This window comes from Pseudorca crassidens, chromosome 1, assembly GCF_039906515.1.
Source record: "Pseudorca crassidens isolate mPseCra1 chromosome 1, mPseCra1.hap1, whole genome shotgun sequence".
Lineage (NCBI taxonomy): Eukaryota > Metazoa > Chordata > Mammalia > Artiodactyla > Delphinidae > Pseudorca > Pseudorca crassidens.
Window position 1 is genome coordinate 119,666,856 of NC_090296.1, and position 16,816 is coordinate 119,683,671.

The window sequence follows — 16,816 nt, forward strand, 5'->3', positions numbered from 1 at the left end:
GAAAACAGAGACAAAAGAATAGGGACAGAACCTGTGCCTCTGGGAGGCAGTCGTGAAGGAGGAAAGGTTTCCACGCAATACGAAGCCCCTTCACTAGTGGAACCAGGGGGTGGGGAGGGGGAAGCTTTGGAGCCAAGGAGGAGAGCACAGCAACAGGGGTGCAGAGGGCAAAGAGGAGAGATTCCCGCACAGAGGATCGGTGCCGACCAGCACTCACCAGCCTGAGAGGCTTGTCTGCTCACCCAACGGGGCAGGCGGGGCTGGGAGCTGAGGCTTGGGCTTCGGAGGTCAGATCCCAGGGAGAGGACTGGGGTTGCCTGCGTGAACACAGCGTGAAGGGGGCTAGTGCGCCACAGCTAGCTGGGAGGGAGTCCGGGAAAAACTCTGGACCTGCCTAAGAGGCAAGAGACCATTGTTTCGGGGTGTGAGAGGAGAGGGGATTCAGAGCACCACCTAAACGAGCTTCAGAGACAGGCGCAAGCTGCGGTTATCAGTGCGAACCCCAGAAGACGGGCATAAAACGCTAAGGCTGCTGCTGCAGCCACCAAGAAGCCTGTGTGCAAGTACAGGTCACTATCCACACCTCCCCTCCTGGGAGCCTGTGCAGCCTGCCACTGCCAGGGTCCTGTGATCCAAGGACAACTTATCCAGGAGAACACACAGCATGCCTCAGGCTGTTGCAACGTCACGCCAGCCTCTGCCACCTCAACCTCACCCAACATTCCGTACCCCTCCCTCCCCCTAGTCTGAGTGAGCAACAGTCCCCTAATCAGTCGCTACTTTAACCGCCCCTCATCTGGACGAAGAACAGACGTCAGAGGGGAACCTACACACAGAGGCAGGGCCAAATCCAAAGCTGAACCCCAGGAGGTGTGTGAACAAAGAGAAAGGGAAATTTCTCCATGCAGCCTCAAGAGCAGCAGATTAAATCTCCACAATCAACCTGATGTACCCTGCATCTGTGGAATACCTGAATACACAAAGAATCATCCCAAAATTCAGGAGGTGGACTTTGGGAGCAACTGTAGACCTGGGGTTTGCTGTACACACTGACTAGTTTCTGATGTACATGTTTATCTTAGTTTAGCTTTTAGTGCTTGTTATCATTGGTGGATTTGTTTACTGGTTTGGTTGCTCTCTGCTTTTCTTTTTTTAATTACTTTTTTATTTTAATAATTTAAAAAATTTTTTTTATTTTAATAACTTTATTTTATTTTTTCTTTCTTTCTTTTTTTTTTCTCCCTTTTCTTCTGAGCCATGTGGCTAACAGGGTCTTGGTGCTCCGGCTGGGTGTCAGGCCTGGGCCTCAGAGGTGGGAGAGCCGAGTTCCGAGTTCAGGACATTGGATCACCGGAGACCTCCTGGCCCCACATAATATCAATCAGCGAGAGCTCTCCCAGAGATCTCCGTCTCAATGCTAAGACCCAGCTCCACTCAACGACCAGCAAGCTACAGTGCTGGACACCCCATGCCAAACAACAAGCAAGATAGGAACATAACCCCACTATTAGCAAAAAGGCTGCCTAAAATCATAATGAGTTCACAGACACCCCAAAACACACCACCGGATGTGGCCCTGCCCACCAGAAAGACAAAATTCAGCTCCAGCCACCAGGACACGGGCACCAGTCTCCTCTACCAGGAAGTCTACACAAGCCACTGAACCAACCTTACCCAGTGGGGGAAGACACCAAAAACAATGGGAACTACGAACCTGCAGCCTACGAAAAGGAGACGCCAAATACACTAAGTGAAGCAAAATGAGAAGACAGAGAAATATGCAGCAGATGAAGGAGCAAGGTAAAAACCCACCAGACCAAACAAATGAAGAGGAAATAGGCAGTCTACCAGAAAAAGAATTCAGAGTAATGATAGTAAAGATGACCAAAATCTTGGAAATAGAACAGAGAAAATATAAGAAACATTTAACAAGGACCTAGAAGAACTAAAGAACAAACAAACATTGAAGAACAACACAAAAAATGAAATTAAAAATTCTCTAGAAGGAATCAATAGCAGAACAACTGAGGCAGAAGAAGAGATAAGTGACATGGAAGATAAAATAGTGGAAATAACTACCACAGAGCAGAATAAAGAAAAAAGAATGAAATGAATTGAGGACTGGTTCAGATACCTCTGGAACAACGTTAAACGCACCAACATTCGAATTACAGGGGTCCCAGAAGAAGAAGAGAAAAAGAAAGGGACTGAGAAAATATCTGAAGAGATTATAGTTCAAAACTTCCATAATATGGGAAAGGAAATAATCAAGTCCAGGAAGCACAGGGAGTCCCATACAGGATAAATCCAAGGAGAAAGATGCCAAGAAACATATTAATCACACTATCAAAAATTAAATACAAAGAAAAGTTATTAAAAGCAGCAAGGGAAAAGCAACAAATAACATACAAGGGAATCCCCGTAAGTTTAACAGCTGATCTTTCAGCAGAAGCTCTGCAAGCCAGAAGGGAGTGGCAGGACACATTTAAAGTAATGAAAGGGAAAAACCTACAACCAAGATTACTCTACCCAGCAAGGATCTCATTCAGATTTGATGGAGAAATTTAAACCTTTACAGACAAGCAAAAGCTAAGAGAATTCAGCACCACCAAACCAGCTTTACAACAAATGCTAAAGGAATTTCTCTAGGCAGGAAACACAAGAGAAGGAAAAGACCTACAATAACAAATCCAAAACAATTCAGAAAATGGTAATAGGAACATATATATCGATAACTACCCTAAATGTAAACGGATTAAATGGTCCAACCAAAAGACATACACTGGCTGAATGGATACAAAAACAAGACCCGTATATATGCTGTCTATAAGAGGCCTACTTCAGACCTAGGGACACATACAGACTGAAAGTGAGGGGATGGAAAAAGACATTCCATGCAAATGGAAATCAAAAGAAAGCTGGAGTAGCAATTCTCATATCAGACAAAATAGACTTTAAAGTAAAGACTATTACAAGAGACAAAGAAGGACACTACATAATGATCAATGGAACAATCCAAGAAGAAGATATAAAAATTGTGAATATTTATGCACCCAACATAGGAGAGCCTCAATACTTAAGGCAAATGCTAACAGCCACAAAAGGGGAAATTTACAGTAACACATTCATAGTAGGGGACTTTTAACACCCCACTTTCACCAATGGACAGATCAACCAAAATGAAAATAAATAAGGAAACACAAGCTTTAAATGATACATTAAACAAGATTGACTTAATTGATATTTATAGGACATTCCAACCAAAAACAACAGAATATAGTTTCTTCTCAAGTGCTCATGGAACATTCTCCAGAATACATCATATCTTGGGTCACAAATCAAGCCTTGGTAAATTTAAGAAAATTGAAATCATATCAAGTATCTTCTCCGACCACTATGCTATGAGACTAGATATTAATTACAGGAAAAAAACTGTAAAAAATACAAACACATGGAGGCTAAGCAATATGCTACTAAATAGCCAATGGATTACTGAAGAAATCAAAGAGGAAATCAAAAAATACCTACAAACAAATGACAATGAAAACACGCTGGCCGAAAACCTACGGGATGCAGCAAAAGCAGTTCTAAGAGGGAAGTTTATAGCAATACAATCCTACCTCAAGAAACAAGAAAAATCTCAAATAAACAACCTAACCTTACACCTAAAGTAATTAGAGAAAGAAGAACAAAAACTCCCCAAAGTTAGCAGAAGGAAAGAAATCATAAAGATCAGATCAGAAATATATGAAAAAGAAATGAAGGAAATGATAGCAAAGATCAATAAAACTAAAAGCTGGTTCTTTGAGAAGATAAACAAAATTGATAAACCATTAGCCAGACTCATCAAGAAAAAAGGGAGAAGACTCAAATCAACAGAATTAGAAATGAAAAAGGAGAAGTAACAACTGACACTGCAGAAACACAAACAATCATGAGAGATTACTACAAGCAACTATATGGCAATAAAATGGACAACCTGGAAGAAATGGACAAATTCTTAGAAATGCACAGCCTTCTGAGACTGAACCAGGAAGAAACAGAAAATATAAACAGACCAATCACAAGCACTGAAATTGAAACTGATTAAAAATCTTCCAACAGGGGCTTCCCTGGTGGCACAGTGGTTGAGAGTCCGCCTGCCGATGCAGGGGACACGGGTTCGTGCCCCAGTCTGGGAAGATCCCACATGCCGTGGAGCGGCTGGGCCCGTGAGCCATGGCCGCTGAGCCTGAGCATCCAGAGCCTGTGCTCCACAACAGGAGAGGCCACAACAGTGAGAGGCCCGCGTACCGCAAAAAAAAAAAAAAAATCTTCCAACAAACAAAAGCCCAGGACCAGATGGCTTCACAGGCGTTTTCAAACATTTAGAGAAGAGCTAACACCCATCCTTCTCAAACTCTTCCAAAATATAGCAGAGGAAGGAACACTCCCAAACTCATTCTATGAGGCCACCATCACCCTGATACCAAAACCAGACAAAGATGTCACAAAAAAAGAAAACTACAGACCAATATCACTGATGAACATACATGCAAAAATCCTCAACAAAATACTAGCAAACAGTCCAACAGAATGTTAAAAGGATCATACGCCATGATCAAGTGGGGTTTGTCCCAGGAATGAAAGGATTCTTCAATATATGCAAATCAATCAATGTGATACACCATATTAACAAATTGAAGGAGAAAAATCACATGATTTCATACATGGACATATATACACTACCAAATGTAAAATAGATAGTTAGTGGGAAGCAGTCGCATAGCACAGGGAGATCAGCTCAGTGCTTTGTGACTAGCTAGAAGGGTGGGATAGGGAGGGTGGGAGGGAGGCAGACACAAGAGGGAAGAGATATGGGGATATATGTATATGTATAACTGATTCACTTTGTTATATAGCAGAAGCTAACACACCATTGTAAAGCAATTATACTCCAATAAAAATGTTAAAAGAAAAATACTAGCAAACCAAATCCAGCAACATGTAATAAGTACTATACATACATCTACAAATCAAATCTAGCAAGATAACAGAGAATCAGTTTATATAAGCTCTGGATCTTCTTCTGCCATTGATTCTTCAAAACCAAGGAAACCAGGCTTATATCACTACCACTCTATTAAAATGTGTTAGAAAAAGTTACTAATAACCTTCTAATAGCCGTATCTGTTAGCTCTACAAGTCTTTAGGAGGCTATTCTCTTCCCCAAACTCTCTTCCCTTCATTCTGAAACATCTCTAATTCAGATTTCCTCATCAGCTAGCCACAAAAAAATTAACAGAAAAGTCTGAGTTCTAGTCCTAAGCTTACAGGTAATTAATTATGATAATGTTTAATGAAATTTTATTATATATAAGGACTACACTGAGCATTTTATAAACGTTATTTCATTTAATCCTCTAAACAACTTTAGGATAGTTTTCCATCTGCAAAATGAGAAAAAGTATATAAGAAGCATATAAGTATATAAAGTTAGGTGATATGCCAAAAGCATATCCAATATTTGAATATAGGTTTGTTTAACTTCAAACTCTGGCTCTTCATTTTGTCTCATTATAACATGAAGCAAATCATTTACCTCTCTGGTATTTGGCTTCCTCATCTAAAGAAAGTTACATATATGTCATCTCTGAAATTCCATATACCTCAAAGATTACAATGAAATTAAGAGCTTTATTAAAAACTTTTCTCAAATTAGAGAAAGAACATCAAGACATGACAAAAGGTCCAAAGGCAAAACGCTCACAAAACGATACCACCTGAGATACCACTATTTTCCTGTTCTGATAGTTTGCCTAGAATTTAGAAAGGACAACATTTCTATATACCCATTAAAAAAAAGACCTCCTAGCAGCTTCTTAAAAAGTACAGTATTCTGCCCATGAGAGAAATAGCAATTATATATAAAGTTATACATGGTATAAACTGAGTTAAAGGTCATAATATACAAAGATCTGAAAAGTCAATCTACATGATACAAATGTTAATTCGATCTAATTACACAAATTAAAATATGTACCGTTCATTATGCTCTTGATAAACGAGTCTGGACTTCTCCAGTAGATACTTTTCAACATAGGCACTAGAAGAAAAATAAAATTGATTGATATAAATAATAAAGCTTAATATAAAGTAGACAAATATTTTATCAGAGAAGATGCAAAAGTATAAAGAATACTATCCAGAGTACATGTAGCACTGGTGTTGGTGGTGTAGTGGTGAGCACAGCTGCCTTCCAGAGTACATTTACCACTATAATTGTGTTATGGACACTGTTAGTGTCATCCACATTAAGTTCATAAACTCCTAAGTCTTTTTTTTTTCTTTCAATAAAGCAAAATAAAGTCAGAAGTTCAAAACATGCCACATAAGACCCTCCCGTGACAAAGACCTTACATTCTTTCTAGGCTCAATACCACTGGACATCCTTTCAGATATTATAGGTTGACCAGACTACTAAATAAGGCTCAAAGATATACTTTTTTTATATATCCATGCTGTTGCCACATTCTGGAATAAATTCTGGTAAGTAAGTTTATTATTTACCAATTTACTCAGTAAGTATTAATTAACTGGGCACTGTGCTAAGCACTGTTCAAATACAGAAATAAGTGATATACTACCTGTCCTCAAGGGGCTTACAAACTAGTGGAGAAAACAGGTAAACTAGCAGCTATCATGCTGAGTTGATAGGGTTTATTTTACAGCAATGACCAGAATATTATGGATGTACCAAGAGAGACACATAAGATTCAATCCAAGAAGGAAAAAGGACGTAAGGAAGAACTCACATAGAGGGTGAGTACATAGCACTTATTAATATGGATACAAAAATCATAAATAAAAACTAGCAAGCAGAACACAACAACCAGTTTACATATGTATGTGTATAAACATGTCTGTGTGTGTACGTCTGTGGGTGTTTGTGTCTTTGTATTGACCAAGTCAGATATCTTTTCCCCAGGAATGCAAAATAACAATAAAATTAATAGATCCCAAAATGAAGATCAAGCTAATTTCCATAGATGCCAAAAAGGCCTTTGATAAAATACAATAGCCATTACTGACAAAAACACTCAAAGAAAATTAAAATCAATGTTTAATTCATTAACACAATAAAATGTCCTAAAGCCAGTATTTTACTTAGTGAAGAAAATTAAAGGCATTCACACAAAGGTCTAAAACAATATTATCACAGTATAGGAGTATGTAATCAGACAAGATAGAAAATAATCAGAGATATAAGGAACAGGAAAAAAATTTAAAGTATTTATTTATGCAGATATGATAATACACCTAGAAATGTTAAGAGAAACAACAGTAAAACTAATATAAACAATAAGATAATTCAGTAAGATAACAAGATATAAAAATCAGTAGCCTTCACATATACAAATAATGTGCAATTTTAGAAGATATAATGCAAGAGAAAAATCACACTTTAATAACAACATTAAAAATAAAATAAGATACTTAGGAATAAACTCAACAAGAAACATAAAGAAACTAAAAACACTTCTAAAAAGCATAAAGATGTCAATTACCCAAAAATTTATTAGTCCAATAAAACCAAGCCATGAAAGACATGAAAGATCCTTCAATACCCATTGCTAAGGAGCAAAGAATCCAATCTGTAAAGGCTATATACTATATAATTCCAACCATGTGACATTCTGGAAAATGCAAACCTATTAAGAGTGAAAAGGTCAGTGGTTGCCAAAGGTTAGTGGGTGGGAAGGGATGAACAGGTGGAGCACAGGGATTTTTAGGGCAGTGAAACTATTCCATATAATACTGTCAGGGTGAATACATACCTTTATACATCTGTCAAAGCCCATTCAAGGTACAACACAAATGGAACACACTAATGCAAGATATTATTAAGAGGGGAAACTGGGGGACAGGGTGAAGAGGTATATGGGAACTCTCTGTACTTTCTATTCATTTTTGTCATAAACCTAAAACTGTTCTAAAAATAGTCTATTAATTTTTTAAAAGTTATAAAGAATATTGCTGGCACAACCAGAGGACTCTGATCACAGACTGTATAATAAGAATTATTATTATGACAAAATTAAATATCTTAAGTATAAAATAGTATTAGGGCTCAAGAGGGAGGGGATATGGGGATATATGTATACATATAGCTGATTCAGTCTGTTGTACAGCAGAAACTAACACAACATTGTAAAGCAATTATACTCCAATAAAGATATTTTTAAAAAAATAGTATTAAGTAGGAAAATGTCATTGTGGTTGCTTTAGGAAATACAGTAATTAGGGGGTCAAGTTACCTGCCCAACTTACTCAAAAACAATATTTTAAAAATGAATGTAGAAATAATATAGAAAGATAAAGCAAATGCATATAATTGTTAAAAATTTATAAATCTAAGTTAAGGGTATATGGGGGTTACACTATTCTTAGAACTTTTCTCAGGTTTGAACTTTTCCAAAAGAAAGAAATAATTGAGAAGAAAAAAATTTAATATAAACACTAATGTCACTATTCTCATTAAAAAGCAAATGAACAACCTATGGTTTATGAAGGGGCAATGGCAAAAATATAAACACGCTCCAAAGTCTGCTACTGCTACTTACCCAAGTACAGTGCCTGTTTCTTGGTAATTTACTTGAATAAACTTGCCAAAACGACTTGAATTGTTATTATGAGCTGTCTTTGCATTTCCAAAGGCCTGTCAAAATAAAGAGTTCTCATTAATTTTATTTTTTAAAAATGGAAAATCCTGCTTAAATCAGCTCAAAGATAAAATAATGTTAAAGAGATAGTAGAAAAGCAATTCACTTTCATAGTTCAGGTAAAGTAAAAGAAAGCAACTAACATTTGAAATGAAACCAAGTAGACAGCATTTTACGCTATTCAGTAAAATAAATCTTAATTTTAAAAATTTATTGCTGGGCTTCCCTGGTGGCGCAGTGGTTGAGAGTCCACCTGCCAATGCAGGGGATGCGGGTTTGTGCCCCGGTCTGGGAGGATCCCACATGCCGCGGAGCGGCTGGGCCCGTGAGCCATGGCCGCTGAGCCCGCGCGTCTGGAGCCTGTGCTCCGCAACGGGAGAGGCCACAGCAGTGAGAGGCCCCGCAAAAAAAAAAAAAAAAAAAAAAATGTATTGCTCATTACAAATCAGATTTCATTTTCACATTCCAGAGCCAGCAAATATTCTTGATATATTTATACATATGTATTTTTTAAAACTTGCTTAACTGAAATAGCAATGGGCTAGGAAAAGAATAATTACATCAAAAGAATTAAAATTCTAGAACAGTATAAAGGAAATAAAGTTTCATTACATAATGTACTACGCTTTATTATATCTACTTAAAACAAAATGACAGTACTATTTTAGAAAGAATGAAAAATATATGTTTCCTAAGTTATAACCAAAAGTATACACCATGCAATGAAATATTACCTAGCAATAAAGAAGGAACTACTGGTACAGACATCAACACTGACAAATATTAAACATTATGCTAAGTGGAAGAAACCATACACAAGAGTACATATTGTAATATGAAATTCTAGAAAAGTCAAAACAAGAGTAACAAGAAGCAGATTAGAAGCTGTCTGGGAATGGGGATGGGGGTGGGAAATGTCTACAAAGGGACACAAGGGGTAATGAAAATATTCTATGCTTGATTGTATGATGGTGGTTACAGGGTATATGCATTTATCAAAATTCACTAAACCATACATTTTAAATGGCTATATTTTATTTCATGTTATATCTCAATAAAATTTAAATTTAAAAGAACCCACTGTTGAACTCACATATTCAACAACTTAAATGAAATCTTCAAGACATAATGCTGAATAAAAGAAGCCAGTCTCCAAACACTACATACTGTATGATTCCATTTATATGACACTTTGAAAATAAAAAAACAACAACCAGCAATGAAGAATAAACAAGTAGTTCCCACAAGTTATGGGAGTATGGGAGGGCAGAGGGTATGAAGATAAGGAATAGCATGAGGGAGTTTCATGGGGTAGTGGAACCACTCTGTACCTACACCCATAAATGGTTACACAAATTAATATGTTTACAATTCATAGAATTTTACTGTAAAGTTATTTCTTTTAAGTTTAATATCTACTTTTTAAAGTAAATCATTAAAAAATAAAGGCAAATAAAACACAATTTCAGATACACAAATCTGAAAATATTCATCATTAAGTGAACCCACACTAAAAGAACTAAGGAAGTCCTTCATGCAGAAGGAAAATGCTATCATGTTCAAATATGGATCAACGTAAGGAATAGAGAACAGTAGAAATAGTAACCACATGAGTAACTATATAAAATACATTTTATTACTTAGACCTCTTGAAAACATTACTGAGAATGAGATCAGAGAAAATGGTAAAGATCTCTGAAATTCCTCTCCCCTTCATAAAACAAATAAGACTAACAAAAATTGTTATTTGTCAAAAGTAACATCAACTTTTTGATTATTCTAGAAATTAACAAGGGCTTGGAATAATCCTTTGTAGAAGAACATTTAATCAAGGAAAACAGCTGGATCTCGGTAAGAAAAGCAGGTATTGGTGTCATTTTAACTTACCTGATTACCAATTCCCTCTCCCTAGCTCCACACTGAAGAGAAAACTGACACCCTACGATTACAGGGTTTTTTTAGAAAAAGCAGTCTAGCCTAGAAGCCACTAGAAAGATCAGACTAGGGTTAGAGTTAAAGCCTTGTCCCACAGATAACTCACAATTTGACTTATTTGGCATTTTCCTAGAAAACCTCATTCAAAGGGCTATCTTTCTGTGACCTGACTTGAAGATCACTCACTGAGAACAACCTTTTCCCACAGGTGTGTTTGTTAAAAAAAAAAACCTAAAAAACAGAGTTGCCACGTGATCCACCAATCCCACTCCTGGGCATATGTCTGGAGAAAATAATTCGAAAAGATACATGCACCCTTATATTCATAGTGGCACCACTTAAAATAGCCAAGACATGGAAACAACCTAAATGTCCATGGACAGAAGAATGGATAAAGATGTGGTATATATACACAATGGAATACTACTCAGCCATAAAAAAGAATGAAATAATGCCATCTGCAACAACATGGATGGACCTAGAGATTATCATACTAAGTGAAGTCAGAAAGAGAAAGATAGCAATATCATGTGATACCACTTATATGTAGAATCTAAAATATGACACAAATAAACTTACTTACAAAACAGAAACAGACTCACAGGCACGGAGAACAAATTTGTGGTTACCAAAGAGGAAAGGGGGTGGGAGAGGGATAAATTTGGAATTTGAGATTAGCAGATACACACTACTACATATAAAATAAATAAACAACAAGGACCTATTGTATAGCACAGGGAACTAACTATATACATATCTTGTAATAACCTATGATGGAAAAGAATATGAAAAAGAATATGTATATATATGTATAAGTGAATCACTCTGTTGTACACGAGAAACTAACACAACATTAGAAATCAACTATATTTCAGTACCAAAAAAGAGAGCGAGAAAGAGAAAAAAAGGAAAAAAAAAATGGTGATGCAGTGGTTAAGACTCCATGCTACCAACGAAGGGTGCCCAGGTTCGATCCCTGGTCAGGGAACTAGATCCCACATGCATGTCACAACTAAGAGTTCACATGCCACAACTAAGGAACTGGTGAGCTGCAACTAAGGAGTATTAAGGAGCCCTCCTGCCGCAACTAAGGAGTCCACGTGCCACAACTAAGAAGTCCACATGCCACAACTAAGTAGCCCACATGCCACAACCAAAGAGTCAGAGAGCTACAACTAAGGAGTTGGCGAGCCACAACTAAGGAGCCTGCGAGCGGCAACTAAGACCCAGTGCACCCAAATAAAATAAATATTTAAAAAAAAAAAGAAATGGTGAGAGCAGACATCTGTGTCTTCTTTCTGATCAAAGGGAGAAAGCTTTCAGTCTTTCACCATTAAGTATGTTGTTAACTTATAATTTTTAATAGGTGTTTTTAATCAGATTGAGAAAGTTCCTTCCTATTCCTAGTTTGTTGAGAGTGTAGTTTTGTTTATTTGTTTTGTTTTTTTAATCATGAAAGGGTGTTGTTTTTGTCAAATGCTTTTTCTGTATCTATTCTGATGATGGTGTGGCTTTTGTCCTTTAGTCTATTAATATTGTATAATACATTTATTTTTGTATTGTTTAACCAAACTTTCAGTCCTTAATATAAATCCTACTTTACCATGGTGTATACTTCTTTTTATATTTTGCTGAATTAAGTTTGCCAGTATTTCTTTAAGAATGTTTGTGTTTCAAGGTATATCAGTCTGTAATTTTCTTTTGTTGTGGTGTCTTTGTTTAATTTTGGTATCAGTGAAATATTTTGGGCCTTATAAAATTAGAAAGTGTTCCTCCCTCCTGTTCTATTTCTTGGAAGAATTTTTGAAGGATTTGTGTTAATTCTTCTTTAAATGTTTAGTAGAATTCATCAGTGAAGTCATCTGGTCCTGGGCAATTTTTTTTTTTTTTTTTGGAAGTTTCTGACTGCTAAGAAACAGACTCATAGACATAGAAAACAAATTTATGGTTACCAAAGGGGAAAGGGAGTGGAAGAGGGATAAATTAGGACTCTGGGATTAGCAGATATAAACTATATACTATATATAAAATAGATAAACAACAAGGTCCTACTGTATAGTACAGGAAACTATATTTAACATCCTGTAATAAACCACATAGAAAAGAATGTGAAAAAGAATATGTATGTATATGTATAACTGAATCACTTTGCTGTACATCCGAAACTAACACAACATTGTAAATCAACTATACTTCAGTAAAAAAATTTAAAAATTTAAATTTTAAAAAGGAGAGGGTTAAACCTGGGAAAAATGTATATATATTTTCAAAACATGTCTGATAAAGGATCTGCACCCAGCATACACAAAGAACTCTCAAAACACAACAATAACAAGTTGGGCAATAGATTTTGACAGACACTTCACCAAGGAACATATATAGGTCGCAAGTAAACACATGAAAAGGTGCTCACATCATTAGTTATTATAGAATGCAAATTAAAATCATGAGATACCATTGTATACCTATTTGAATGGCTAAAATTAGAAAGAATGACTATATCAAGGGTTAGCAGAGATATGGAATAACTGAAACTGTATATACTGTTTGGTGGGAATATAAAATAGTATGTAAAATTTATACATAAGTTTGGCAGTTTCTTAAAAAGTTAAACAGATACCTATCATATGACCCAGTCATTCCACTCCTAGCTATTTACCCAAAAGAAAAGACAGCATATGTCCACACAAAAACTTGAATACTTTCTGTGTTATATCCAAAAACCGGAAACAACGTATATGTCCATCAAAAGATGAATGAATAAACAAAGTGTGGTATATCCATACAATGGAATACTGTCTTAGCAAAAGGAATCAATTATTGACACACACACAAAATAATTAAACCAAGTAAGAGAAGTCAAACATAAAACAGTACATACTACATGATTCCATTTATATAAAATTATAGAATGTACAGACTAACCTACAGTGACAGAAAGCACGTAAGTGGTGTCTTATAGATGAGTGGGCTAGAAAAGGTGAGAAAGAGGCATTACAAAGGTATATGAGAACACTTTAGGGATAATGGATATGTTCAGTATCTTGACTGTGGTGGTGGTTTCATGGGTATATATCAATACATATGTCAAATTTATCCAATTGTACACTTTAAATATGTGCAATTATACCTCACAAAAATCTCTTTCAAAAAACAATATTACCTTTCCTTTCAGCTCTAAAACAAAAATAGTGTATTCTCTTTCCTTTCTACCCTTGATGGTATTACTTCTAAAACACAGAACTAAAAAATTTTTCCCATATTCTCTGCATTTTCCAAAATGAACCCTTAGAATTTCAATCTTAGGCACAGATTTTAAGGCTGCAAAGATAAAAATATATTGACAAGACTATATTCCCCAACTACCTATTTCCACAATCCAATACAGACAGGAGTCCTGCCCCTGCTATCTCCCTTTACAGGGGGATATATCTGACTCCAATCAACTTTCCTTTGCATCCTTTGAAATGGCCCAAAGACATCCTTTGAAAAAAATATTGCCACTGTCACACCTTTCAATCTTCCACACTGCCTTTTTTTGGTTTCCTATCTTCCAGTTTTCCTTGGTAACTAAAAATGATGTCTATACTTCTATTTAGTTTCATTTCATTTTCTCACATCTAACAAATTTTAATTTTTTTAAAGATATATTTAAGAGTAAGAAAAGTATTTCTACACACTTACCTCAAGTACTGGTCCAGCTCCAAGAATAATTTGTTCCACTCCACTGGCAAATCCTTTCTGACTGAGGGCAGTAAGGTGATGAATAAGAAAGTTTGTGCTTTGAGTCTTCCCAGAACCACTCTCTCCTGAAATCACGATGCACTGATTCCTTTTGCGCTGAAGCATGGCATGATAAGCTACATCAGCCACAGCATAAATGTGAGGCTCAAGTTTTCCCAACTGGTGGTTATCATACATTTTGACATATTTGGGGTTATAAATAGGAAGAAACTTGAATGGGTTAATAGCTATTAGAATACTGCCAACATAGGTGTAAATTTTTTCATGCTTAAAGCGATTTCGTAGGTTTTCTAAGAGAGTTTTCTCATTCAAATCAGGTAAGCTACATAAATCATCAAAGTCTTTTTGTTGAGGCTGTGGAAGAAAACCCCGTTCCATCATCCTGCGACGTTCTTCTGTTACCCGTAGCCATGACTGAAGACTACCATAATGGATTGATCCATCAAGGTTTTTTTCTCTCAGAAGAAAACGGTAGTCCTCTCCACTCAGGCGATTTTCCAGAGCCATTCGGGGCCACAACATCATTCGCTGAACTGGACAGTCTGTTGGATTGAGTATCCATTCTTCTCCACCAAATTCTTTTACCTCTGCTAGAACGTAACATTTTGTTTTGTCAAGATGAAGTCTGTTTATAAGAGAGTCGATCACCTCAGCAGCTGTGGAGTTTTTTCTGGCAGGAATTGGACAGTAGATTGTCCCTTCTGAAATTGTCCCAGGATATATACGTAATGTATGTTCATTATCCTCAAAGCGTCGTCTTCCTCCATCATTTATATTCATATTGGATCCTGTCCCATCAGCATGGATAGTATGTGTTCAAGACTGCACAAATCATTTTCGTGGCAAAAGAACTGCTGCAACATAAAAGATGTGAAACATTAAGGAGTCACATTACACAGTCACTGCTTTCTGAAGCTCAAAAAAAGGAGGCTTAACAATCAAGTTGATTACACCTTTTAGGACAAAAAATCCTAACTCTTCTCTTAGTATAAGAACCGTTCTTGAAGACAGTCTCGTTGAGATCACATAATATTTCATACTATTGTCCAAATCTGTACACTTCCCAAAACAGCCAAAATTTTTTCAGTCTTTTGTTATATTAATAATTCCAAACCCAAAGAGTAAAAATAAAAATTAATTTGTCCTCTACTATCTTCAATGTTTCTAAGGTACCTGGGAATAGAATCAAGTTCTTTCCTTATATATGAAAAGAGCCTCACTGAAGACTGGCTTAAGATGGACAGAACAGTCACACAAATTTTATCACCCCACACCCAAAAGCTCTTAAGGTTAAAGCAAAACTGAGAAAGAGTGCATCAATAGAGCAAAAATTTGTGAAATTAAAAACAGTAAGAAGATGAGATCAGATAAACAGAAATTAAACTAGATGAAGTTATAACCAAGAAAACAATGAGAGAAACCTGCTATAGAACAGACATATTTTCAAGGACTTCTGGACTCTGCCTCCCTTAAGGTGAAGATGTAAAGGGAGCAACAAAATTGATCCTGCCCCTGGCTTGCTGAACAAAGCTGACAAAATTATACAACTAGGCACCATTACAAATTTTATTCAACCTTCCCTTTTCCTTCAATGCTGTCTTTTTATCTAACTTTATTTCATTTCTTACAAGTATTCTGCATACCCTCCAATTTTCTCAAACCCCACATATATCACACCTCTGAAAGAATGATTTCAACTTTTATACCTAACTGAGAAAACAGTGATTTCTTTTAAATGACTTCTCCAACTCAAAATGTATTCCTATTTTTATCTCATCTCTGTTCTTCCATTTCTGTCTACAGAGAAAATGTTCCAGATCCTTCCCATTTCTTAGCATCTCCATCAGTATCTTGCCCCATCAAAAAACAGCTCCCAGGGCTTCCCTGGTGGCACAGTGGTTGAGAGTCCGCCTGCCGATGCAGGGGACACGGGTTCGTGCCCCGGTCTGGGATGATCCCACATGCCGCGGAGCGGCTGGGCCCGTGAGCCATGGTCACTGAGCCTGCGCATCCGGAGCCTGTGCTCCACAGCGGGAGGGGCCCCAACAGTGAGAGGCCTGCGTACCGAAAAAAAAAAAAACAGCTCCCATATGCTATCCATCTTTCCTTTTTCACTTACTGCATCCTTTAACATATAGATGCTGTTATTTTTTTAAAAAAGAAAAATACCTTCAGTTGCTTCTCTCAGACGACTACACTACTTTTGTCAAAGTCCTCTCTAATGAAGATACTCTGTTTACCTTTTTCCTAGATGATCTTTCAAAAGCAGAGAATACTATAGAACATATAAAAACCAGTCATAAATCTACTACCCAAATTCACCGTTTGAAAACTGATGTAATCACTCCAGATTATTTTATAAACAAACAAAATATTAGAGAGATAATTAACGCTCCTTCCTTTGCTCTGCAGAGGTAACCATTATCCTGAGGTTG

At 36.6% G+C, this 16,816-nt stretch overlaps 1 protein-coding gene across 11 annotated transcripts in view; it reads right to left on the bottom strand.

Moving 5' to 3' along the window:
• Nucleotides 1-16,816, bottom strand: part of MYO9A (myosin IXA) — a 271,301-nt gene that overhangs the window by 209,229 nt on the left and 45,256 nt on the right. For 9 of the 11 annotated variants that reach the window (XM_067752245.1, XM_067752320.1, XM_067752314.1 and 6 more), the window contains exons 2-4: nucleotides 14,322-15,235; nucleotides 8,604-8,698; nucleotides 6,023-6,085 (exon numbers count right to left, since the gene is read on the bottom strand). In XM_067752245.1, the coding sequence (XP_067608346.1) occupies nucleotides 6,023-6,085; nucleotides 8,604-8,698; nucleotides 14,322-15,161 (998 nt within the window). In that variant the 5' untranslated portion in view covers nucleotides 15,162-15,235. The remainder of the gene's footprint in view (nucleotides 1-6,022; nucleotides 6,086-8,603; nucleotides 8,699-14,321; nucleotides 15,236-16,816) is intronic. The other 2 variants (XM_067752263.1, XM_067752254.1) reach the window with 1 other exon arrangement.